The following is a 27,835-nucleotide window of genomic DNA, read 5'->3' on the forward strand; positions in this document are numbered from 1 at the left end:
AGTACCATACTTCCCCCGTGTAACCCTAAACTTTTCATACGAAACATTTTTCTCTATCCCTACTAGTTTTCGAGATATTTGACTGGATCACTTCAGATGATCCACCCTGTATATCATATTTTTGTAGTTATTCAAACTCGTACAGATTACAAGAGGTCCGGGTTCAAGTCCCGGCCGAGGTAATATTTTTCGCAATAAATTTATTTAAGATTTTTTTCAGTACATTGTCAATTTAATTTAACTTGTAATATTATTGCAGTAGTTTAATTGCGTTAAATAGAGTCCGGAAAAATTTCGACGCACAGTTTGAATAACTACAAAAATATGATATATATGCATGTACATATATAGGATATAGATAATTCACTGGAAATTGTTTAGGCAAAAAAGATCTAGCTTTGACCGTCATAGGCTTGAATATTCTTATACTTAGTGTTTAATTCTTGTCGGTCCGAATAAATATATATATATATATATATAATATTAATATACGAGTATAATGAATACATAATATATTATATTTTTTGAATTCTGAATATGTATTTTTAAAAATGTGTGAAATTTATATCTCGAAGTCAGACAAAGACAGATAAATATGATATAATCAAATAAATAATATTTTATTTTTTCAATTAATTACAACGCTTCAAAGAAATGTAAAACAACATTGTAAAAAATCGCAAGGGTTCGTTGGACCTATTAGCGGTTTGCTAGGGTTAAATAAAAAACTGATTAATATAATAAGAACAATATGCTGTGATTATGTTCCTTAATAATAATATAATGTTACTAGCTATATATTTAATGAATAATCGATGTGCTATAATCTTTATTGTTTTTGTTATAAGCAAATAATTGTTTTGCATATAATTACATTATTTAATTAACCTCAAATAGATAAAAAATCCTATAAATAAAACTAATGTTAATATATATGTCTCGTATGTCAATAGCTACTCCTAGGCTGTTTATTCTTGCCCCAAATGTGGGGCAAAAATTAACATGACACTCTTTTCAAAAATATAGTGTCTTGTCGAAAACCTATCACTAATTAAAAAAAATCCTTGTTTACGTATTAAATAAATGATCATACTACTACTTACAAAAAGCAATATATCCAAATAATATCTGGATTCAAAATTACAGCTGATTTTTCAAAAGGTGTTAATTATAGCCCTGGTCTTTCCTACATCTATATTCTTTCAATCATCGATTATTAAATTATGAGCAATAAAAGTCAAGTTATGTTTCAAGACAAATTTTATCTGATTGTACTATCTCCATTAAATCATGATTGCAAACATAACGTAACAAATAATTTAATTACTGCATCACGTTTCAAGATTGGTTTCAGCTGAGTTCTTCAGTAGAAACGCTACTGTAGACATAGTGTAAGATATAACATATACGTAATTTGCGTACATTTAATTGATTTATGATGCGATTGATTGTAATTTTGAATTTATTTCAATGATAATAATACACAATGACACAGTATGTTATTTATTAATTAGAGAATCGGTATCATTTTCTGTTATTATAAAAGTCAAATTATTCTTCGCTGCTTTGAACACAGGATTTAAATTTATAATCTTCCGCAACTTTCACTCTGACGCTTACGATTTAATATTGACATTACAGATGGAGAAAGACACATCCAAATCTGTGTTGTATCGTATATCCCAAACTCTTCGCAGAATACTTCCAGGTGCGGAATAGAGCAGCGGTTAATGTACTTGCACGCGAAGCAATTACGGTTATACGTAGCTCTTATATCACTTTATGCTTTTCTTTATGGCGGGTGCAAACTTTACGAAATAAATGATTATAGTTGGCGTAATAAGTATCCAAAGCGGCGTATGTTACGATTTCACTCGGACTCTTCCGTGTTGTAAAGATACTGTTCAGTCTAATTTACGTACATTTGATTGATTTGATGCATTATTATTATTATTATTATTGAAAATAAGACGAACACTTTAGCATGATGTTTTTTTATATAGTTATAATACCAGCTCGAGATAAAATTAAACGAATAGAATAAACAGCGTGTTGGAACTGTTGCCGGATGACGAAGGGGATTTTTCCTTTTTCTTCGTTCATACATATCTCCGGGAAATATCAGAAGAAAGTTTCGAGAAGCGCGTATAAATATAAGAGTTAAGTGGTTAATACAACTGCCGCTAAAGCGGGAAAGTGCAACTTCGAGAAGGCAAGATATGTGGAGAGCACTTTTACACTGATTTGGTTTCGGTTTCACCGGTACTAATCCTGGGAAATTCGTTCGAGTTACTTAATTTGTTTTAAAAGAAAGTATCGATCGTATCGCACAAATGTGATAAGCGTAAACGCACATTTTGTTTATTTATAGTAGAAATGACGATTGCATTTATAATTGATTTAATACAATAGATCCACAAACTATCAAATTATGTTTTCCTACAAATAGTATAGCAATTATTAAATATAAAGTAAATTAATATACAATTTGAGCAGCAGACTTCCAAAATGTATTTTGTCCGATAATTTTCAGAAAACGAGAAAAAAAGCCACAAGGAAACCACGCGTCTTACAGAAAATAACAATTTGCTAATTAGTAAGATGTATAATGTTTAACAAAATTGCTAAACTATTTCTAATTATGTTAAACAAATGCATTTTATTTGTGTCTAGTTAAAGAAATGCATTTCGAATGTCTAGGTACTTTTTGCAGCACATAAATTGATGGTGAAAAAATGCTTTCAGAATATTGTAGAATAGCTTAAAATATGAGTCTTTCAACATTGAACATTATGCATATAATTTGTGATATTATTTCCAACTTCAGTTTATAATTGCATTTCAATTCGACAAATCTAATCGGTTCGCAGTTTATAGAATTAAAAATGTATTTGCAAATTTGATAAATACATTTTGATTGAAAATAGGATTCTTTCTCTTATTTGATTTACTTTTATTGATATTTTCACTTATAATTGTTACGGAAATTCATGCAGCAAAAGATGAAAAAAACGCCAGAAGATTACTCCTTATTGAAAAATGTTACTGAATATTCTGAGAAGGAGAGAGAAAGAACAAGAATCATTTCGTTTTACGATTCGACATAGAAAGTGTCTATTCGCTTTCATTGGCCACTCATAAATAACATAACTAATCCGGTATTCTTTTCTAAATCTTTGTAGATTAATGAACTAGAACGCAGGCATCGTATGTAAAAGTAGCAACGTATTTCCGTCAAGAGACAAATAACTTTATTTCGTAGAATTTTAAAGTTTTTATTATTTTATTAAGTCTAATTCTCTCATATATTCTTATTTTTATATTACATTTTTTAATTATATTTTTCCAAAGCATTGCGTATATGTATAAAGATTTAATATTAAAATACAAACTATTGTAAATATTTTTTTAAATAATAAATAACTGTCCATAATAAAAAACTGTTATTGCAAGCTTAATACTAAATAACATATTTTACGTTGTAAAAAGAATAACAATAATTTTGATATTATCACAGATCAATATTATAAGTAAGAAATCTTAGAATTATTTCATAAACAACAGTTGAATACACAAAATCTTTTTCGTGGAAACTTTAGTATTTTTCTTGAGAAAATAGGTCATAATTTAAATTGCATATACGTTTTGCGTGCTGCTTTAAAGTAAGTAGCATGGTTCTTAACGAATGAATGGCGTTCATAGCTAAGCCGCGACGCCGCAAAACAATGATGATCGTTTAAGCGTGGATAATTATCACGGATAAGGTATTGCAAGGCTATAAAGGTCCAGCTAGTTGAATCGGCGAAAGTCGTCCACGGTATATAAATAATAGTAAGATACTTTTCCGTTTAGATTCAGTATAAGTTGATCTATCGTCTTGCAAAGATATCATGGGACACCAAGTATTTTGATTTCTTATTTGATTAATATATCATAATATTATTTCTTCTTTTACAATAAATTTCTTTTAAAATACTTCTTTTATAAATTAATAATTGTGTGTATAGATTTTAGAATGATCTATAACTGGAGAGCTAAATTTAAATAAAATTAAATAAATGTGATATAAAGAAACTTAAATTTATCAATTATTATCAAATTAGAAATATTCATAGTATATTAAACATATTAAAAAACACGTTTTAAATATTTTTACTAATAATAAATTTCTTTAAATAGCGGGAGTGTCTAATAGCATTTCTTTGTCTCGGAATTGCTCTTACATCGTCAGCTAGTCGCAGAGAGAAACTCGAGAAGGCTGCTGAGCTTGCAGTAGAAAAGGCAGCCGAAAGGGCAGCCGAGAGGGCAGTAGAAAAGGCTCTTGATGGTGGAAATACTACGACGGAATCTAAACTTGTCCGTGAGTCTTATTCCAACATTAGAAAAGATCCGCCCAAGGAGAAGAAAGAAGACGACGATTACAGCGATAGCGGCGAATACGAACCGGTGAACGATGAAGAGGAGCCAGAAGAAGACACGGATGATTGGAGTAGATATTCAGGAGATCCAACATTCGCGTCTTGACGCGCGAGAGATCGAGATTTTCATGCATGGTCCAGTAAGATCGGTATCAAAGATTCGACGGATATCTGGAGAAGATTCCCAAGAAGTGAATGGTCCCACGAGGATACTAGTTGGGATAAACCAAATAAAAAGACTATTGTAACCGTGGAAATGAAAGTGCCAGTATCTGTGACGATTGAGAAGAAAATTCCGTATTCGGTCTATAAACACGTTCCTTATGAGATCAAAGTGCCCGTGCCGCAGCCTTACACAGTGGAAAAGAGGGTGCCTTATCCGGTCAAGGTCTATGTGAATGTACCGGTTAAAATTCCAGAGCCTTATCAAATCGAGAAGCAAGTTCCTTACAAAGTGAAGGTCGACAATCCTGTGTCGTACAAAGTCTAGGTATCAGTATCGTAACTTTTTAGAATTGAGAAAAGGATTTCAGTCGAAGTAAAGGTACCGATATCACAGTCATATACTGTTGACAAGCCAATACCGTACGAGGTCAAAGTATTGATCAAAATATCAACTCCGTATGAAGTTAACAAGAAGGTATCGGTACCGATGAAGATTGCCATCAATCGACTGTATCCGGTATCAGTGTTCAAACCGTACCCAGTAAGAATTAAAGTACCTGTGGAAAAATCGTATTTTGTGCCGGTTGAGAAGCCAGTTCTGGTACCTGTCAAAGTGTCGGATCCTCAACCGTATTCTGTAGAGGAACCTGTACCGGTAGAAGTAGTGAAATCTTATTCTGTTTCGATTAAAGTACCTGTGGATAATCCTCACGAGGTGTATGAGACAAAGCCGGCCTACTCGTCCCAGTGAAAAAACCCTTCCCATATGTTGTGCAAATTCCGGTACCCGTCAAGCTTGGTTGGAAGAATCGAAACATCAAGGAAGATCAGTTGGAGAGCGAAAGCACTAAGACCAAATCATTTCTGCGACCGCAATGGTCAGCTCGTGAATCATTCACTCGGTAAAACCACAGATGTTTGTACTGTTCACCACAAGCAATTCATCATACGCCGTGTACGCGGATATTTTGCATGAAATCATGACAAGTATATTTTATGCAATTTGAAAAGAGACTGAATGCCTATAACATATAAAAATTAATTTAACCGAGTTACGTAAATTATAATAAGTAACTACAAATTAGAATAATTAGCAATTATAATAAGATTGTAAAATATTTCAACATAGTTTAGCAATTAAAAGACTTCAATTCATAATATATGACATGCAAACTACAATTTTGTCACGACACATTACGTAAGATCATTTTATTTAAAATTCTTATTAAAAGATTTTATTTAAGATTTTCTTATTAATACGATATAATTATATTGTTATATCTTCGTCAATTACTGTACAATATTTTACTAATGTAGCTGAAATATTCGATCATTAGAGAACATTAATTTATCTATATTAATGATCATGGGAAAGATTTTATTGACATGTTTATGTAAATTTTATATTAAAATGCATATATATATATATATATATAGAATTGAAATATTATCTATTTTTATTTAAGAAATGTAGTTAAATATTTGTAAATCATAGTGAAACTAGAAGTATCATTTCGTTAAAGCGATATGCAATAGTATCAAAAAAACTCGGGATCTCTAAGTGAATGATATCATATTACTACTTCAAAGTTAAAATTAATACTAGAACTGAATTAATCCAATCGCGATTCAAGATAAATCTAGCCTGTTACGAGGGACAATTGTCACCATAAAAATAAAATTACTTGTAATTAGTTAGGATTATTTATAAAAAGTCACAAAAACCTAAAGCTATATGTGCAAATCTAAATTAATTCGAAAAGAAGAACTATCAGATGGGTTAAAAATGGCACGGCCGCAATTCTCTAGTGTTAACAAATTATTTTTTTATTATGTAACACGAAACTCTCTAACAGATCTACGCAACAGGATGTGCATACATGTATTTCGTTGATTTATATCAGTTTATTTAATTATTATTATTTCCAACGTGTATAAATAAAACTAAAACACAAAATATGACTGTGAAATTACTTTTCTAATTATTTTCCTAGTCACTTCCCTATCTGCGCTTGATCAGGGGAAAGGAAGTAAAGGACGGTCGTAAAACCGTAGTATTAAAACCAAACTTTGTTTTTGTTATTGGATCGCTAATTACGTAAAAATTTTTTGGAAACGACTCTTCTAATTTTCGTACGCATTGTTTTTGTTATAATACTTGCATTAAATTTTGCATTCCTGGCTAACGACGTAATTGATTTTTTGCTTGTTTGTTTCAACATAATTAGAATAAGAAAATCGTATGATTTTTATGTAATATAATGAAAATAATTATCTATTTTATATATTTCTATATATATATATATATATATACATATTGTATTTTCGTTCTATTAAAGCTTGATAAAAATATTCTTTATAACTGCATTAAGCAGTGAAAATGCAATTTCTGTTGATATCATCAAGAATCTTAGTTGCTTTAATCTGCTCTAATTTTAACCGACGTAATGTCTGAACATTCACTTTTTTCTTCTTCAGCAGCAATTAGTCTCGCTTATTTCTTTTCATTTTTTTCGCTATATAGCTATCGCTACAGATATGCATCTATCTTTGAATATCAAATTAAAAATTAAAATTTCGAATATAATTGCATTTAAAACAAATATATTTCCAATCTTTAACTAGTAAAATAACTCTTGCTTCATTTACCGTACTTTTCTCTTTGCTTTTTCTTCTTTACAACATTATTATTATATATTTTAGCAAAATTCATATCTATTTTCTCTCTGCATTTTTTATTAAATATCTCAAATTGTATTTTATATTAGCTCTCAATATTCAAATTATATTACCTTGCAATACTCAAATTGCATACATAATTTTTCTTTCTTCTTGCTATTTTCTTTTATCAATACATAATCCTTTTAGCATATTTTCTAATTGTTATGAATAATTAAATTCGCTATGCGGACGCAATAATTAGTAAGTATAAAACGTTTGATATTATTTTGTATCATAAACTTGTTCGAATCCAATCTTAATTACATTTATTATCGCTGTATGCTTTTAGAGACGTTATTTTTCTCGTATTAATATCAAGTATTTTAAAAGTATATCTTCCAATTGGAGCAACTCGTAGTGAGACAATTTGCCGTGTGGTGCTCCTAGGAAACAGTGGATAAACGCGGTCAATCTCACATCGGCGCAGTGTTCTTAAGATCTATTTCTTCTCCTTGCCCCGTCCCACCATCCTCTCACCGGACACTTTTCACTTTTTCTCTCCTCCTACCGTTTCTGATTCTTCCTCTCGCGCTCTCCCTCGGACCGCAAGGGAGACCGTTAAGTCTCCATCGTCATGTTCCTCGTCTCGGCCGAGAGAACTCGTACATACAGTATACCGCGTGTCCTTCCGTGGGGACCGGATACGGAGGGGGTCACTGCGAAATCCTGCCGGACGGTACGCACGAGCGAGAAACTTCTACGAGATGGATGGCGGAGAAAGATTGGCTCGGTTGAAAAGAGGAGGGTAATGATAGCGAAGGAGAAATGGAAACGCATCTATATACGCGCCCAGTGGCGTAGATAGACAGGATCAAAAGGACGAAAGATCCTTAGACTGATGATAGAACGATCGTGAGTTGATTTGGGGAGATTATACATCATTATTTAGCAAAAGAGCGTAACGCACCTAGAGAATTTTTTAGAGAATCTGAAGACAATTTTTTACAGATATCTTTTTTAATTTTTTTTTGATAAAATGTTTCCTCATTCGTATCAGAATTTCACATTATATAATCGTTATAGAATTTTAAACGTCTTTTCTTCTGTGTTTATTTTTGAGTGACAGGTAGTTGTAAAACATTCTCATTTCCGACGAACGTACTTTCTAGTTTTGATTCTTTTTAATATTACTGTTGAGAAGGAACTTCCGGTGTTCCGTAATTTTCCACAGTGGCTACGCCGTTGCTCGCGATTATGGAAGCACTGCAGCTTGTGTCTAGGATTTATAAAAAAAAAAATGCCATAACGCGCCGTGTACGTCGGGCGAGCGCCAGACGCGTGTTTCACTTTTCCCCGAGAGTGCAGAGGGGCTCGCTTGGTACACGTCGGGGGAAAGCGGGCTATAAAGACGGTGGCATCTTGGGGGGAAGCATTCAGTAAAGTCTGGATATTGACCAGATCGTGAGAGACTTGGTAGACATGAGAATTTTGGTAAGTTCGCTCTTTCGTTCGGGGCGAAATTAGTTGAGCTTAGATTCTCAAATTAGCTTCGTTTAATCATCTTGCCTACATCATCTTATCGAGATTTCAAACATGCATATTAACCGTGAGAAGTGTTAGTTTTTAAACCATTATTTAAAAGTTAGTTTAAAAGCCATTTAAATTGATTAATGTTGCTTAGACTATATAATAAAAGTAAATTTAATAAACACAGTCGAGGAACAAAAAAAGAAATAGTTGATCTAGATAGTCAGGCTTACATATTTTATGTAATCTGCTACACTATGTCGTATTGACAAGGCCATTAACAACTGTACTTAATAGCATTTTTCCGAGAAGTAAATCATTGATGCTGCAACAGTAAGCGACTGATGTAATCAGTATGACGTTTCGATTACAGTTTCTCACGGTGTTAGTGGGGCTGCTGGCCTTGGCCGTGTGTGAGAAGAAAAAGGAGATTACGAGTAAGCCGAGCAAAAATGCTGAACGAGAGAAAAAACAGGAAAAGCGCGGACTGATTCACCTCGAGGCAGACTATGGAGGACATGATGATGGTGGCGGTTATGGTGGCGGTTATGGTGGCGGTTATGGTGGCGACGGCGGCGGCGGCTATGAGACTTCCCACGATATCGGCGGCGGAGATATTGGTGGCGGACACGACATTGGCGGTGGTTATGATGGTGGTTACGGTGGCGGCGATGGCGGTGGTCATGATGGCGGTTATGGCGGTGGCGGTGGCGGTGGCGGTGGCGACGATGGTGGCAAGATCAAGCAGATCACAATCGTGAAGACCGAGAAGGTGCCTTATCCAGTCGAGAAGAAGGTTCACTACCCGGTGGAAAAAGAAGTACCGTATCCGGTTAAAGTGCCAGTACCGCAGCCATATCCGGTCGAGAAAAAGATCCCGGTACCGGTGAAGGTTTTGGTAAAGATACCGGTTCACATACCGCAGCCGTATCCCGTCGAGAAGAAGGTGCCTTATCCGGTTCACGTGCCGGTAGAAAGACCGGTACCCTACAAAGTATATATCCCCCAGCCGTATCCAGTCGAAAAGAAAATAACATATCCAGTGAAAGTACCGATACCGCAACCGTTCCCAGTGGAGAAGCCCGTGCCGTACACTGTGAAGGTTCCAGTGCATGTAGCGCAACCCTTCCCCGTGGAGAAACCAGTACCGTACCCCGTGACAGTGCCCGTTGAACGACCGTACCCAGTACACGTGCCTAAACCGTATCCGGTCCCGGTCGAGAAACCAGTACCGTATCCAGTTGAGAAGAAAGTACCCTACCCAGTCAAAGTTCATGTGGAGCGACCAGTAGGAGTGCCCGTAGAGAAACCAGTGCCCTACCACATTAAAGTACCGGTACCGGCGCCGTATCCAGTAGAGAAGCCAGTACCTGTGCCGGTCGAGAAACCGGTGCCCTATGCCGTAAAAGTGCCTGTCGAACGACCCGTGCCGGTTCACGTGACGAAGCCAGTGGCTGTGCCGGTGCCCAAACCGGTACCGTATCCCATAAAAGTGCCGATTGCGGTACCAGTGCACGAGCACGACTCTGGAGATGGAGGTGACTACGAGTCCAGCTTCGGGGGATATTCGGGACACTATTAATATCAAAAAGCGTGGCAGTGGAGGATTTTTTTCTTTTTCAATTCGAAAAGAAATTAACGAAAGAGAAAAGGAAATGCGTTAAGATGAAGTAATAATCAAACGTAAATAATCAAATTTCTTAATTCGACTCAATGTGATTTTAGTCAATTTGTATATAAAAACATTAAATTGTATTAAATTGTGTATATATTCATGAAAAAAAAAAAAATAGAATTAGATCGTGTTAATTTGTAGAAATTAAATTTGAGATATACAGATAGACTGGGTAAGTGATTCATAGAGGGGCCCAACATTTTCAAATTCTCCACTGCATCATACGAAGGAACGTGTCGGCGCGCATTACGGAATATCGCAATAACATTTCTTCTACATGTTTTTCAAACGCATTGCGTCGAGAAGAAAATCATAGAGCAATGCGATTCGTAACGCGGTAAACGGCTAATCTTTCATACGGGAGCGTTAACGAAGCGTTTCCTCGGCACTCGTGAGTCTCGACTTTTATTTTTCGAAGTGTAAGTCTGCGAGGAAAACGCGGACGTATTTATTTTTCTAACTTAACGTCGTTCTCGCCGCGAGATCCGACGAGGGAAAGATGAGTTTGCAGAATAGCCGGTTTGCGCCGTGAAAGATGATTATGGGTCTCCGAGTCTGCTTAGACAGCGCTAACGATTTCTTAGATATATAGTATCGACAACTTAAATACCTACGAGAACATATGTACTATGTTTCTTACGACGTTCGGAACTTGTAACGAACGTCTTTGTACGATGTCTTTCGCTTCTTTCTAATAAAACCAAAGAGCAAAACGACAGCCTTGGAATTCATCCTAGCCTCATTGCCATTCTTTAGAAGAGATATGAAAACTTGTTTATTTTTATATGCTTGACCTTCTTTAATAAATTTTGCATACTAAGCAATTTGCAGCTCTTGTACTCCTTTCCCTTGCGAGCGAAATTGAATTAGGTAAAATCAAATTAATATATTCAGCTCAGTCAGTATAGTTAGATTTCTTTGACATTCATTGGAGATCAAGCAGTTGAACAGTAAAGTGATTTATATATTACGAGACAGATTTTCTCTGTTTACGTTTCTCACGCCAGCGTCAATATCCTTGAACTTCGTGTAGCGTGACAAATTATTTATCTCCGATCGCGTGCATTCGATACAGTGCACTGTATTCGCTCCGCACGAGCGGCATTTGATTGTAACCGAGACAGTGTTCCGGTTCCTTGTTCCGGCGCGGCGAAGAGTCGGAAAGAGAGGTAGAGCCGGCGAAAGCCATTTTCGTAATTTTGGCCGCAGCGTGTACGCGGAAATTCGCCCGATAATTAGCTAAAGTCTCTATGCGTAATTAAGCCTCGTACGGTCGATGGAAAAAGGACTTTCTTTTATCTAGCATGACTAACGAAGGAAAGAGTGCATACGTAACACTTCCGATTCGATGATATCAGCGTCCCTGTTCTGCCTCGCGACCTATCATTCAGATCGTGCGAATCTCAGGTATTAGACCGATTCATTCGCGCATCATATTAGCTGCAAACGTGTGTAACGAGAGTTGGAGAAAGGACTCCCGCGTGCCTCTCTTTCTCCTGATCTACCAATGAACAGATCACAAGAGGAGGAGGAGCACGCGGGATCGCGAATCAAAAGTGAAATCGCCGATCTCGTGCACGAGGCACGCGGCTACGCAGAATTGTTCGCAACGGGATTATCCGCTTCGGGCGTATTGGAAACTACATATGAAAGTACGTAGCAGGTGTTCTTTTATTGCCAAATCAGCAAGACTAGACTTGTTGAAATAACAACGTACCCTGCAGAACATAAATGCTGTGCAATTTATCAGATAATATTATTATTGCAAAAAAGATAATATTATTGTATGATTTTTACTGTACGATTTTTCCCATTATTATAATGTCGCAATTTTCACACGTGTTTCACATTATATTTTAATTACCGCTAACGCAATTACAAAGATCGTCGGAAGAGTTAAAAATATACTGACCTCATAATTTCTATATCTACGCGAGATCGATCGTAATGAAGATCAAGATAATGTTTGAAATATGAGAAGTACTCACCGTATGTAGGGAATATTGGCCGGGATGTGATACTTCGCTCCTGGATCGAAATCGTCCTCGGATCGCAGAACTGGTGGCTTCGTGCCCGTGTATTGCTCCTTCAGTCTGTGCCAGTGACAATTATACTCCTCTTTATTGACGAAACCGCGGAAAACGTCCCATCGCCACCTATCCATCGCGATGCTGAAGGGCAGCAGCACCAGTTTATCCATAGCCAAGGCGAAGAGGTAGTTTATGTCCGCGGAGCGTTCATCGATGAACGTGTTCGCCAGGCCCAGAGTTTGCAGATGCTGCGGCGTCGTGACGCTCAAGGCGACGGCTTCGCCGACCGCCTCGTGGAATCCTGATGATTATAGTAATAAGTTTTGGTATAATAATATGTAATAACTAGATAAAGAGTCGTGAAAATCATCACAGCTGTTTTCTTCGACGGTTGTTATTGGAAAACGTTTTGCTTGTAATAGATTTTATAATAGTAGTTATCAGTGGGTCAATATGGATTTATCTTTCTTTTACGTTGTTATTAGATATTATGTTTATGATTACGACAAGTTATCTTTATAGTTGAATAATGAAAGATCTTTAATCTACTTCAAACACTATAACCACTGTATAATATAATTCTTGATTTTAGATTTCGAGTTTCGTTGTGGACGTTTTAAAGGAGTTTGGTTGTTTGATAATCGAACGGTGAAAGTCGACGTCAGACTAAACAGATGGTTTGTCGTTGAGTTCCGTCTACGATTATCGCAAAGTTTCTCGAGGTTCTCTGCGGATAACCCGGTGACTTTTTGCGCTTAGTGCGATTTAGTATTAACCAGGATGTAATTACGTTTAGCGCGGATTTGTTGAGCGTGGCAGATGATGCTGATTATTTCCCTTTTCTTCAATCACATTTCCCCATGCAAACCGCACACACGCCTTGAACGCATAATTAATAGTAGTGTGATTTCGTAACTTGAAACTAACTTTAATTAGGCGTTACAAATACGAAGGTGCGGAATGCAGATGAAAATCTACGATAAAAATTATTGAAGAATGCAGACAAAATTTGTTGCCGAAGTGATTCTGAAATAAAATTTTGAATTGTATAACGAAACGGGTTTTAACAGGAGCGATAGATCGTCTTCGTGACGGACACTGAGTATAGATTTGACCATAATATAAGAAGACCAGGTCTAACTAATAATTTCAGGGATGTGCAGTTGTTCAAAATAATGACATTTGTGACCAACCAAAAATTGGTCATTTTTTTGGTCATTTTTTCTCAAATTTATATTTAGCTGTCATTATACGTAATGTTACACCTGGTCTCTTTACATCATGGATTTGATGTTTGCAGATTTTACGCGAAGTCAGTATCAAACGATCGACAAGGCCACCGATGCGAAGCTGTTCTCGTTGATTCAAAACAATCCGTGTTCCGGTGTGAGGCGAACGACCGGGCCGGCCGTTGCTACGGTGAAAGCGCGATTATACCGTAATAAAAATATTTTGACGTGCGCCCGACGCCAATGTACGAGAGTAACATCTACTCGCCTATTCGCGAGTACCGTAGCACGCGGCGTACACCTCGAGCGTGTCGTACTCGCTCTCGCTTTCGCGCTATTAGCCGTAAGACGTACACAGGTCGGCTGTGCCTTCCGGAAGTCGGCCGAGAGTCGGACCCGAGAGTCGCTCTTACGCAACGCGATGTCGTCTATCCGGCACGCATGCCATCACCGGCAGTTTTATAGTCTTTTGTTCGCGTTTTTCTTCCCGGCATGACGCAATTTCCAATTAATGCACTTACGCATCACACAAAATATCAACATTGTTAAAAGCGGATGTGATGTCCCGTAGTTTTTTAAACTGTCTTAATGTTTTTATAATAAGCAATCGTTTTGTATTCCTTTATATATTGAGAAAGACAGAGACAAAGAAAAAATACTATACAATTTTATTTTGACAATTAAAAATTTGTTTCGTATTTTGCTATTTGTTTTATTGTTTTTTCTTGCTCAATTTTTTTATTTTTTGAATTTCGTAAAATTTATAATAATAATTATAAAAATTTTTAATTTATCAGTTAATCCAGTAAATTTTATCTTTAATCAACAATCGCACGCAGATTGATCACATTATAATTTTAAATTTAAATTTAAATTTGTTGTATTTATTTAATATGTTAATTATAGAAAATATGTATATATACATTATTGTTTTAATCTTGATTTCTATCTTGCTCGATTTTTTGTTATCTTTTGAGTTCCGTAAAATTTATAATAATAATTGTATAAAATTTGAAATTTATAAATTAATCCAGTAAATTTGATCTTCAATTAACAATCGCACGCAGATTGATCGCGTTATGATTCTAAATTTAAATTTAAATTTATTGTGTTTATTTAATATATTAATTATAGAAAATATGTGTATACTTAAATATGTGTGTGTGTGTGTATATATGTGTAAATTAAAGATTTCAAAAGTATTTACCTGGATTAGCGCCGTCACGAAATTCTCGAGGTAGACCACTGTACCTCAAGAAATATTGAATGTGTGCCATTTCGTGATGCAAAGTTATCAAATCCTTCATCGTCACTTTTGTACACATTTTGATTCTAAGCATAGAAATAACAAATTAAAAATTCTTATTCCTATTTTATAATTTTAACAGCACAAGTTTAATAAGCAAAAATGTTTAATGCCTGCAACATGCTTTTGTTGAGTAAAATTATAGATAAACGTATTAACCTGTAATCTATGCGATTACAAAAGTCCCATGCGGACGCCTGACAAATTAATGGGCGGTCGCCAGGATCGGCGATTAGGCTTCCGGCCCAGAATTCCGGTGGCAATGCGCTCAAGTTCAAAGACAGATAGAATTCCTCGGCCACCCGAATCATGTCAATAGGAGTATAGCCCTAGTAATACACAATATAATATTAGTTACATGTAGTATTTATCAACTAGTGGTTATATCCTCTAAAACCACAAAAGAATGGTTGAAGTATCTAAAAATTGAGCTAGATTATTCATACTTAAAGCGTCATAATTATTTTGACTGTCTAATAAAGTGTTGTTTTCAGTTCTAATCTACTTAAATATATTTAGACATTTTAACAAGATTTTCTTTTTTTCTCTAAATTATTATATATAATATATAGGGTAGGTAGTCCAACAGTGAACCAATAGTACACTATGAACCATTACGATATTTCGTAAATGCAACATTATCGGATTGTGCTGCTATCATGCAGCGACTCGCATTTGAACTCCTCCTCGGCTCTCCAGTCGACTGGCAGATCGCGCCAAGAACGACCATGTAATGTCACATTTTAAGAATTTTGGATGACAAAGTAAATTTTTTTCGTAAGTTTTACGTATTTTTTATGTTTTTGTTGCTATACCTATAATTTTTTTCATTGTGCAATAGTTTTATGTGCACATTTGGCTTTATTATTCTGTAAGTAACTTTTTCTATTACATTATTTTACCACATTATTTAGAGAATTATCGTGGAAAAGGCTAGGTGGTCTTCAATGAATCATTTTGACGTAGTGAACAATGAACCATGGTATATTGTAGACCACATAACCTTTTTTACGATAACCTTCAAAATAATAATTCATTGTAATAATTATTTAGAATACAGCCCCTCTCCCCACCTAAAATTTCAATAAAAATATATTTATTTGACGCGTTTTCACTCAAAGCGAAAGAAAAACGCGGTGGTCGACCTTGTGAATCCTCACCACCTTATAATTATCTATTTTGTAAATAAACATTTTAAATTTTAAAATATAGCAAAACTAAAATAATCCCAACAATTCGCAGTATAAAACATATAAATCATTATTAAAAATAGCATGGTTCATTGTGTAACATCCCTTGTTCACAATGAACCATTTCCCGTTTTTTAAAATAATCGAAATTGTAATTAAACTTTAGGGATAACTTAAAAGTTATTATTTACGGTATGTAGTCAACTAAATTCATAAACTGTATGCAAAAATTCAGACTTTTAATTCAATAATTGAGAGAAATACGAGCCTCTGAAATTTACATGGTTCATTGTTGGACCACTTACCCTACAATATATATTGATTATAAAATAAAAAAGACAAGGAGAGGATCTTACTTGAGCTCGCATTTCCTGCGTGACGTCGGGGTAGGTTTTACCCGGATACGGCAAAGTAACATCCAAAAGATTAGTCCAAGACTGTCCCCATATGTTACCTAATAATAAGTAATGAGTAAAAAAACAGTATAGTTACATAAAAACGAATAATTACATATGGAAAACAACAATTTTCTAAAATACCTAAAAATTAGCTTGATATAAATCTGAAAATAATTTTTTGTTGGACCATTAAAATAATTATGACGCTTAAGTATTATAAGTAATGTTGCAAAAAATGTCGACATTCTAAAAACTACCTTGAGCATCCTATATAATTATTTTGATTATCCAACAAAAAATTATTTTCAGATCTATATTTAGTCTAATTTTTAGACCTACTTCAAAATTGTTCTTTCCGTGTAAGTAATTAATTGCTAACGATATATCCATGGAATAAAATATTTAAAAAATACTAATCGATATATTTCGTGACGTTATTTTTACCGAGAATATGAGACGGAAGAGGTGTGTGTGCGCCAATTTTTTCAGGACCGTAGAGATCTCTCAGCCTTCTGCGAATATAAGCATGTAGTTCTTCGTAAAGCGGACGTATCGTTTCCCAAGCTTCATCAATGTCTTGTTGGAAATTAGGAGATTCGTAAGGGAACATCCAATATTCGGCGGCATCAGTAAAGTCTACAAAAAGAAATAAGAGTATAACATTAACCCTCAACATCTGAAGTAACTTTTAATATAACTTAATTAACGCGTATTTTCATATCATATTTCATACATATCTATTAATTAATCCCAATGAAATAATCTTGTCACTCGCTATAAATTAAAAATGTGAAAGATTTCTGACGATAAAAATTAGGTTCAATACTAGGATCTTTTTGCAATCTTGCATGAAACGGAATTATACGCTGACCGACTTCATTAGCATTGGGGGGATTCCATTTGACGTGTCATACTTCCGGCATAGAATTAAAATTAGACGTACTATTCATTCTTGCAGCATCATTGGTCAGCGCAATAAGTTGATGATATAGATCCCTAATCGGTCTGCCACTTCGTCTTCTCCATTCGGTCCAGACATACTGCAATTCGTCCCAATCCCGACTTTTCGCCATGATTTGCGATATATCTGTAATATAAATAATGCGGTGAGGAAGTATATAACTTTTAGATGCGTCATGTATCGTTATGTATCCGCATAAGATATTTATGGAATATCTCGTGAGTAACTTTTGTGCTACGTAAATTTTTTAAGACAAATTTTAGGAAAACTATCAATGGCATAACGGCTCTTTTTCCCTCATTTTTGAGAATATAAACAAAATTTATTGAATAAAAATTTATTGAAAAAAAATGATCGTTATTCAGCGTATTTCGTGATGTAAATACTAAAATTAAAGAGTAAGTTTTTGTTCAAAATTATTAGCCTAAACCATAAATTTCTTCATTGATTCGCGTAAATTGAATTCCTTCATTTTCAGAGCTCGGGCGCAGCCAATTATCATTTCATGGAACACGTTAAACACGAACGAGTCATTATGTTCTTAGTTATTAAACTATACTATATAACTGCGTAGTGTCTTCGCTCAATTAATTAATTGTTTGCTTTCTATTTGCGCATGTTCTGTGATGCCTCGGATTGTGTTCGCTTTGCGTTCTAAATGGGCGTGTACGGGGATTTACATTAAACATAAAGATAACAGACAATTAGAAGCGCATACAGCGCGGCGCAGAAGTTTTCATAAATTAACGGAAAAGAAGAAGAGGGACCTTCCTTTCCACTCGCGGGGCATACGCGCGCTCGCGTGACGTATCTTATTTTCTTCACACTTTCATGCGCATTTTGGACTTACGTAAATCCGTGGAATTTCGCGGCGACGAACCGTGAACGATGCCGACGGCATCGTACCGATCTGATCGTTATTCAGTGTAATTCGTGATGTATTACCTGGATATAAACGCAGTCCACACCGGAACGGATCGTTGTAAGCGCATATGGTCGCTCCATTATAAATCGCAAGCATGTCGTTGATTAAGCGATTATACTGTAAAAAGAATAATGTCATTATTGCTAAAACTGTCATAATTTTATTACTACTATATTTACAGTCACGCATATTATCTGTTAAACAGTGATTTAATTGCTTGTATAAACAAAGCATTTACCCTGTCCAGTTGATCAGGTGGTAGTGCTGAAGGGCCCACCACGGACAAATAACGGAGTCGTCGCCTGATGATGGGGTCTCGAATAGAATTTATGTCGATTCTCGAGATTAAAAGCCATGCTTGGTATTGGAAGTCCGCATATAAGCGTTGGGCATCCAGCTGAAAGCGTAAAGCAAAATATTGAAGGCAATTCTCATGTGAAATGAAACAAAACGTTTTTTTTTATTGGGCTGACGGAGAGATAGATAAGTCGTCCTAATTATTTTCATATAACCAAAATTACGTATTATTTTGTATTGAATCTTAATTGTATTAATTGTGAAATTGCTTTAATTAATATAACATGTGCAATTGTATTAATTAACGTAACATGTTAACTACATGACGCAAGAGAACTAATCTCTCGGCGACTGATTAGGAAACGCAGTTGCAGTCAAACACGAATAGGCGAACGACGGTTTTACCGTTAGAGATAAAACCGTCGTATCTATGCTTTTCCTGGCAGTAACCTGCATTCAAAGAAAAGTAGCTAAGAAAGTGAAATCGCATTTGAGAACTTGTATATTTAAATGTAATCTTTATTTATTAAAGTTTAATTACGCAATTATCACATAACGCGTTATGCTTAAATAGATAACTTAAAATTTATAATAATATTTATTACATTTAGTACATTGAAATTTATAACAATTCATACAGCGCAGACCTCCAAGAGATGTTCTAAAGATGTCCAGAGGACGTCTACGTCTCTAGGACGATCCCTGGACGTCCCTCAGATAAATTGTGCTGTGTAGAATATATTTACGTATCATACATTTATTATTATATAAAAAACCGCATGACATATCCGGATAATACGCAAATGTAAATTCCAGTTGTGTGGTATATTTCCACGTACAATGACAACGTGCGTTAAGAATCAAATCGGGGCACGTAATATATGTATGCAACATAACTTTTGTCATCTGATCACTGTAAGATTATTACAGCTCATGTATTCACGCTGCCAAAGAATTACAAAAATATATGTATATATGTATGTGTATATAATTAACTACTTTATAATTATTTGTTACTAATACAAAAATCAATTGACTCATAAATAATTTCAATGACTAATTATTAATCTTTCTAGAACGGAAAAGTTACTATAATGATGCTGAAACAGTGTCGTATTTTGAAGCAAAAAATACAATGAAATAATAAATTATAATAAATCTCATCCAAGGGAAAGCTGTAAAATTTAAAAAATATACCCCGGCTTTTTAAAGATTAATATATAATGAATTAAAAAGAAATTGAATCAGACTATAAAATTTTGAATATTTATTTAATTCTTTGGTATGGTCAAGGACATCTAGGCTAATCGCATAAATACTTAAATAAGTATTATTTAGATAAAAATTTCTAGTATTGTAGGATCATTGTTTAAATGTAGAAGGAAACTACTTTGAAGGGAATAGAGGTTAAATTTGAATTAGATAAATATTCAAGTTTGTATAGGTCTAGTCCAGTTCGTGTTTCATCGATTCATGTACAACTCCTATGCGATAATGAGGCGAGCGCGATAGTTCAATGTACGTCGACGTTCTTCGCAAAAAAAGGGAAACGGTGATCGCCTTAATTATCATTAACATCACGCGATGCGAGTCTCGCTAGGTTTCGCATTGAAAAGTACAAAACTCCTGTTTCCCGGCGATACGGGGCGGGTAACCATATTGCACAATCGTTCAGGATGATTATCACGACAATGCCATCGCCTGAGAAGATTTCCCGCGGAGGCGTTCGGCCTTTCGCGGACAATGCGAGCACGTCTCGTGCCAGGGAAAATCGTCGGCAGCGAGGTAGCGTCGGTGCACAGGCGGTTTGTCAGCCGATTGACAAGTCAATGTGTGCGGATGCCACGAAGAGTCTCGCGGGAGGATACCGAGAGGAGGTCGAGGTCTCCTCGAAGACGTTTCGTACAGGGTAGATGAGAAATATACGATTGTACGTGACTCGTTTTCCACGGTTGTCGCTGCACTTTGTTACAACGTTGAAAAAACCCAGCCTTTCTAAATTATTGCCTTTAGAATTGCATCTTCACACTCTCTTCGGTAGTTTCTTTAATCTCTTTATCTAATATTTTTTTAATTTCAACAGTAATTACAGCACCGATATGCGTAAAAGATTTTTTATTGTGATGTTTGAAAGTATGTTTGTATACTTCTGAGCTTTAATTTTTAATTTTACATGGATTATAATAAAGTCAGTTTCTGCTATTTTTTTCAATTAAGTATTTTGTGTGTGTGTGTGTGTGTGTTCTTTTAAATTTTAATTAAATCTTATTCCTAAGTTACCATCTAGATTATAAACAAAACGAAGTTTTTCCAATATTCGTGAATTTGTTGTATCACCGACACGTTCCTGCGAAAACATCGTATTTCATAAGATAGCCTAAATTGCAAAGAGGGATAGGCCATGCGGGTTGTGCGTTTTAAAGTTTCGAAATTGTCAGTCTGGTTAACGAGAAAGTTCCGAATCTGTTTAATGAGTTCAAGTATCATGACAAAATATTTTTAGATGAAATATTTATAAAAATTTGTTTAGTGTATAAAATAAAATATCAAATTAAAATTCTTATTTAGTAAAATTAAAACATTTTTCTTTAAAATAGAGTTTAAATTCAGTGATACTTTACCGCTTGTAGCTGCGTGTATTCATTGACATTAGTTTCGTATGCCCATTGAGCTATCACATTAGCACTACATCTCTCTGCGCCTAGGAAATCTAATCTAGCTAGGATGTTCTGGTAATTTATTTCATTGGGTGGTAGTGGTTGTCGAGCAGCATCGTCGTCTCTGTAGGGCGGTAGGTCCAATTGACCAGAAATTGCCGATAATAAGCAGAGTAAAAGCACTGTCCATCTTACCTAAAAAATATTCGTTATAATATAGATTTGTACAGATTTCCCACACTAAAAAAAAAATGATTTTAATATTAGCAGAAACCATTAAATCTTAGAGGATTTTATTCTTATATACGGCCTCAAGAGGAATCTTCTGAAATCAAGAGGAAAATATGCTAAACACAATATTCTTACAGTTAGAGTACTTTTGTTTTGCATCTGCAGTAAAAATCTTGCTGTTTCTAATATAATTTACTCGTAAGAAAGCACTTCACTTTCAGTAAATATATTCCTCTTCATACAAGAGGAAAACTGTTAGAATAATCTCCAATATATTTTTGATAAATAGTCCAGTGCATTGGAAGAGAAATACTCTTTCTGTAAAAGTTTCTGCTTAGAATATGAGGTTAACGGAAATTTCACTTTACAATTAGATTATCTTTTTTTGGGTGCACCTTTATTTTAAGCAAATACACACAAAAACGCTGGTATGATCTACGCATAATAAAAATATAACTTGACAGATTTAAATCGTAATCTTATTATTAATTTCCGATTAAGTAGTAAAGGAAGTATTAAATTACGAATATTCAATGCACACAGTATAAAATATCTTCTTCTTCAATGAATCTCTTTGACAAACATTTTAGAGAGAGTATAGTTTAGTGATTATTTGATTTGTCCACTAAAGGGTTGTCTTGAGAGCAGAGGCAATTTTTTGTTTTAGATTTCAATTTGCATATGCTGAGAAGCGATAACCTGAGTAGTTTCCTGTTATTTTTTTTCGAGAAAATATTTTTTTTCTAAAATAGCATTCGTTATTTCAAATAAAATTTTCACAAAATTTAAATCTAATTTTATATTAATCAGTTTTTATTTATTACTTTACTTTAATTTATGTGTTGTTCAATACTTGGCATACTTTATGTATTTCTGATATTTCGGTAAATGGAGTAAAGTCGATAAGGTTAATAAACTTGGTCGCATGCGTGTGTCAATTTATTTCGTCTCCTGTGTACACTTAAATTTCGCTCATATGTCTCATGTTTAGCCTTCGGCTAATCGTTTGAAATATAAATTATTCACATAATAATTTATTTGATCGCGTTCTCTATTTCTGTTTGTTGAATTAGAAGGTAAACATTTTCGAGCGTTTTAGCAATTTATCGATCAAGAAGAAAATATGGTTGTTAAAGGAACGAACAACCTATACTGGGTAATGTCCTTCGGTAATAAATCACCATTTACGAATTTCCATACTTTACAACGTTATTTTTTATGATCATCACCGAACTATAATGCAAAAATAAAATCTTAAATAATTTTTATATTGTGGAATGCACTTTATTTACTTATAAATTATTGACGTCAAGAACAAAAGATAATATCGATAAAGGTGTCTATGTGATATCGATATAAAAATAGTCTAAGATTTTGCATCAAGTAAAATATACAGCAACGTGTACGCGGAGTAGGGATAGATTAGAGTTGAAAATAACAGAAAGAATGTAACATTGCGAGTATATTCAAAACAATTTTTTCAGGTGGACAATTTGATGGTTAACAATTGATGGTTGTAAGTAATTAATTAGTGCGAATATACTCCAAAATTATAGGCGGCCAATTTTAGGTGAAGATATCAAAAAAGCCTAACCTAAAGTCAGATTGGATCACCTCTCAATTTATAGCAAAGGGCCTAAATAATTTAAGTCGAATTTGAAGATTATAGCTTAAATGCACGAATAAATGTAACCGGCTGTTACTTTCATCTCTAGTCTCCCTTAATGGGTTTAGCTTTCTTTTTCAAAAAAATAATTATGAAGGATTAATTCATGAAAGGATGGAGCCTTCACGTAATGGGATTATATACCGTGCCAGAAATTACCGTACGTAGATTATTATTATGGGACCTCTAACTCTCTTACAAGTTAATATAGAAATTTCATTGTTTCTCTAAATCACGTCATGATATTATGAGCAGAGCATTTACGCGCAATTCATTTGTTGGTCTCACGGTCACGTGTTACGTCTTCGCGTTACGTACTTCCTCCCAGCATGAAAGGTATCTGCTTATGCACAGTAGTAGGTCACCTGTGTTTGATCGAGATGCGATGACCTTGGTTTGGTACAATTGTGCTTATTGAAGAATATCTTTTCTATTTTTTAATGTGCAACTGCGTGAGATTTAGTATTTTACGGTATTTTGACTAAAGTAATTGCTTTTGCTAAAATAAGCATGTTTTAATAATATTCTTTGTAAATCGACAATATAATATTGTAACTATAACAATCAATAATGAGATGTCACGTAGATTTATGAAAAATAATCTATAAGCGTACTTGATCGTACAAACGAGGTCATCGTTACATGTAATTGTTACATGATAGTATCATGCATTATGATCTAACGAATGGAAATGATTCATAAATGCCAAGAAACCTTGCCTCTATTTTTTAATGATTTTTCTTATACAAAACTCGTCATATTAATTTGAAAATTACAGGGTATTCCATAATATATGAAACTATTTGGGAAATAATTTCAATAATAAAACAATAAAAAAAAATTCAGTTGGATACAATATGTAAATAATATCCCCCTTCCTTCTCCTGGATAGATTCCACATATTATTCATTATATCGGAACACCGGTAGTGTTTCGGGGTATTACATCTTGTATAACCGAAATAATCATTTCTAATCTGTATTGTAATTACTGAAAATTATATAATAGCATATTAAAATTACTTAAATAATATTTACAAGTTTGCATTTGTCAGATCCAAAAGAATTTTAAGTAGATTATTATGATTTGCATCTATAAAGAAATATCGAAATATTGAATAAGAAGAATTATCGAGATGATCCAATATTAATTATACAAACAGCTATTAGGCGAAAAAATGTTTTTTTTGTAAGCAAAAGAATGATTAAAGAATAAATTGCTTGTTTTTATATGACTAATACCTGAACCATCTTGATATATCCAGGATATTACTGTATGAAAAATGTTGACACACACAGTTTTAACACTCTTTTAGATTCATATTTATCTCTTTTCGCTATTTAAATTTCTCATTTAATTTATTAAACACATTCGTACGTACATTGAAGATATTCACAATGTTTAACACTAGAAGGAGCGCACTTATTATTTCGATAGATGCAGTGTCTTCTCTTAGTTAATTGTAGTTCACTTAATTTTTATTAGTTTCCAAATTTTGCAATGTTTCACTGAATAGAATTACGATGTATGAAGATCACGCAATTTGCGATACTCGTAAAAATAATGAACGATTTCCGTCCTTCTAGCGTTAAAATCACTGCAGAAGATAGCCACCCCATCAGCTTCGATGAAGACTTACGAAGCTGCTGCTGACGCGGTCCAACATCCCGCCGGTTCCACTGAAGGCGAACTTCATGAAAGTTGAAAATTCTTTTAATCTTCGATAATGATCATATATTAACAATCGATCGGGTACACGCAACAAAACTCCTCGTCGTCGTACGAAATTCCGTTCCACCAATCGAGCACGACTAACACGAGCGACGGTCTTGTTCTGCCGACGCTAAAAGCCTCGTGGACGACGCCAAGTGTACATTTATCCCTGCGAAGCTGTTCGAACGCGACCACGAGGAGGTCATCCGTAGCGAAAAAGGTGGGGATTCGCGCACACCTCGTTCGTGTCGTTGGTTCGTCGTTGTCGCTGTTGCCTAGACAGAATGTCGTGGGAGTAGGTGGAAGTAGCCGAGGACGAGAATAAGAAGACGAATGACTTTGTTCTATCGCATTTAAAGGTCGAAACTCTCGGTTTCCCCTTTGGGGAAATCAACTTAAAAACTACGGATATGGATAAGGGTTAAGAAAATTTATGAGGATAGATGACGAAACTTTTTATTGTCTAAAAATTCCTTCCATGTCCACGACAGCAAAAGACAATAAGAAATTTCGCGAAAAGCGTACTATTAGATTGAGAGGAATGGAAGAATAAGGGTAAATAAATTAGGGGTAAACAGAAACATTTAGGATCGCCAAATAATGACGACAGACAGGATGATAGGTCGAGGGTCAATCGGCCGATTGCGACAACTTGAGGCTCTCACGTTGACAAGAGTCATTCGCCGACTCCTCTCAATGAGACTCATTGTCTATCCAAGCGCACGTTTGCTCTTTGCAACTCTGTAAACATTAAAGATTTATTTTTGAAACTACAAATAGAAAAGAGTGGTACCAGGATTGGCAAAGCGTAGAAATCGCTTAAAATAAAAATAATAGATTTATTCTTCGCGATAAGATTTAAACAAACGACACATTAAGAATTTGATAATTTAATTCATGGTAATGATGAATAAGCGGAAGTTTCATTATGATTTATTCTTGAATACTTGTATCTGCGATGTCCATTTGAGTCATACCGATGGGAGAAGAAATCGATGCATCTTTATAACAGAAATGAAGATGTTACTCGATTGTTTATTACTAAGATGATAAAAATTTCGTGCTTTATCATTACTACTTAATAGACAAGACTAGAGATCGGCCGTCTTCTCGTCCTGTCTATCCAGTTTTTCGATCGGTTTGGTGGAGTAGCGCAGTCTACACTAAAAAAAAAATTACTATATCTTAAATATTTGTTTGAATATTTGTAAGCAAACATTACGTCGTAAGGTCTTAAGTCGTAGAAAATTGGCTAATCATAGTCGATTATTCTTTTCATCTTGGACTGTAATTATTCAATTTTCTACGATTTGAAACCCTACGATTTCTATTGTGGACTCGGCGTTATTATTAAAAGAAATATTTATTAAGATATAATTTTTTTTCAATGTACGCTCTAATCTTTTTTTGGTTTAAACGTTTAATTATTTCATAGCGACATATTGATTCGCGCGTGGCGTTCTTTGTTTATTTGTTCAACGGAATGAAATTGTGTCGAGTAATAACCTTGCCAATCTTCATTTATGAGGTGAGATTTGTGGGTAGATAACGTTCGGCAGACGTCGCTTTATATATACCTCGATCAGAATAAACCCAGCAAACACAAAATTATATAAAAACAAAATTACAAAATTAATAAGCAACTAAGAACTTGTACATAGTTGTTATTAATGTACGTTATAATTCTTCTCCTGTACATATATTTCCGACGTTTCGGCTGTTTTTTTCAGCCATCTTCATGATATAACATTAGACTTAATAATCCAAAAATTTTAAATGCACTGTTCTGAATGTAGGCGCAATTAGTCAACCCCGAGTAATTTCTCATTTGAACATGTAAACGGCTCTTCTTCACAAGTCAAGATTTGTAAGATCGGTTGTACTAATAACTTGCACCTCCATCCTGTTACGCATGATAAGAATACAAATTATATAAAATTTATCGATTAGACGTGTGTCTTCGTCCGTGTCTACGTACCGTTTTACAAAATTATATGTAATATATCTATTAGTTCTAATTTCCTACTCAACAATATAACTATAACACACGTGTTACATTATAGTTATATTGTTGAGTAGAAAATTACAACAGGTACGTTACATGTAATAAAAGTAAAAAATAATTTAAACCAATAAATCAATCAATTGGGCTCTTGAGCTAATTAATTAAAATACATAAAACTAAATAACGGGCCTAAAAAATTAAGAGCCTAAAAAACGCAGTAATTTGTGCGGTACTTATATACATATAATTGAAAAATTATTTATTACATGAACGTTTCGGCTATGTTCAAGCCATCCTCAGCATTTTGCAGTTCATAACCCTAACAGGAAGACGATCCAAAATTCAGACCCTGGAGTGCAGTAAGCAAATCTCACGAATTACCTTATCTGGAGAGTGAGTGTAACCCTCAATTAGTTGATTAACTGAATGAAACTAAATCAAACAACAAAATCGTTAGAGACAAACATTGGAAAACCATAACTTGTATGGAGATCTACTTACTGTACACCATAACTGCACAAAAATATATATTCCATAAATTCAGTTGATAAGAAAGAAATATTAAATAAGTTACAAGACGACATAACGTTCGTAGTGTCAATCGTAAAGTCAATTGTGAAATCGACATTAAGAAATACAAAAATAAAAATAAAAATACAAGAAAGGAAATAATAATTGTCGTAAGTCATCGAATTGAAACATCTTGTAGATAGCTACTTCAGAATATTTAAACCAATCAGAATTAAATAAAAAATAATTAATATCATATAATTAATCAATT

General features: G+C 34.4%; 3 protein-coding genes across 3 annotated transcripts in view; 2 read left to right on the forward strand and 1 right to left on the reverse strand.

The window, feature by feature from the left end:
• The window catches only part of Ance-3 (angiotensin-converting enzyme Ance-3), a 64,244-nt gene extending 39,054 nt beyond the window's left edge, over positions 1 to 25,190 (reverse strand). The window contains exons 1-10 of the mRNA XM_018513098.1: positions 24,976 to 25,190; positions 21,404 to 21,634; positions 18,724 to 18,882; positions 18,506 to 18,602; positions 17,543 to 17,686; positions 17,044 to 17,235; positions 16,558 to 16,655; positions 15,171 to 15,340; positions 14,913 to 15,037; positions 12,435 to 12,777 (exon numbers count right to left, since the gene is read on the reverse strand). Of these exons, the coding sequence (XP_018368600.1) occupies positions 12,435 to 12,777; positions 14,913 to 15,037; positions 15,171 to 15,340; positions 16,558 to 16,655; positions 17,044 to 17,235; positions 17,543 to 17,686; positions 18,506 to 18,602; positions 18,724 to 18,882; positions 21,404 to 21,634; positions 24,976 to 25,032 (1,616 nt within the window). The 5' untranslated portion in view covers positions 25,033 to 25,190. The remainder of the gene's footprint in view (positions 1 to 12,434; positions 12,778 to 14,912; positions 15,038 to 15,170; positions 15,341 to 16,557; positions 16,656 to 17,043; positions 17,236 to 17,542; positions 17,687 to 18,505; positions 18,603 to 18,723; positions 18,883 to 21,403; positions 21,635 to 24,975) is intronic.
• On the forward strand, positions 3,869 to 5,565 carry LOC108764740 (titin). Its single transcript, XM_083287369.1, is given in 3 exon segments — positions 3,869 to 3,902; positions 4,180 to 5,316; positions 5,319 to 5,565. Coding segments are annotated over 3 exon segments (1,320 nt in total). The 5' UTR covers positions 3,869 to 3,890; the 3' UTR covers positions 5,490 to 5,565.
• Positions 8,644 to 10,414, forward strand: LOC108764741 (proline-rich protein 4-like). The gene is made up of 2 exons (XM_018513099.1): positions 8,644 to 8,735; positions 9,145 to 10,414. The coding sequence occupies exons 1-2, from the start codon at positions 8,724 to 8,726 to the stop codon at positions 10,351 to 10,353; spliced, it is 1,221 nt and encodes a 406-aa protein (XP_018368601.1). The 5' UTR covers positions 8,644 to 8,723; the 3' UTR covers positions 10,354 to 10,414.
• Positions 25,191 to 27,835: the final 2,645 nt, after the last annotated feature.

Source organism: Trachymyrmex cornetzi, unplaced genomic scaffold (genome assembly GCF_001594075.2).
Source record: "Trachymyrmex cornetzi isolate Tcor2-1 unplaced genomic scaffold, Tcor1.1 scaffold45, whole genome shotgun sequence".
Classification (NCBI taxonomy): domain Eukaryota; kingdom Metazoa; phylum Arthropoda; class Insecta; order Hymenoptera; family Formicidae; genus Trachymyrmex; species Trachymyrmex cornetzi.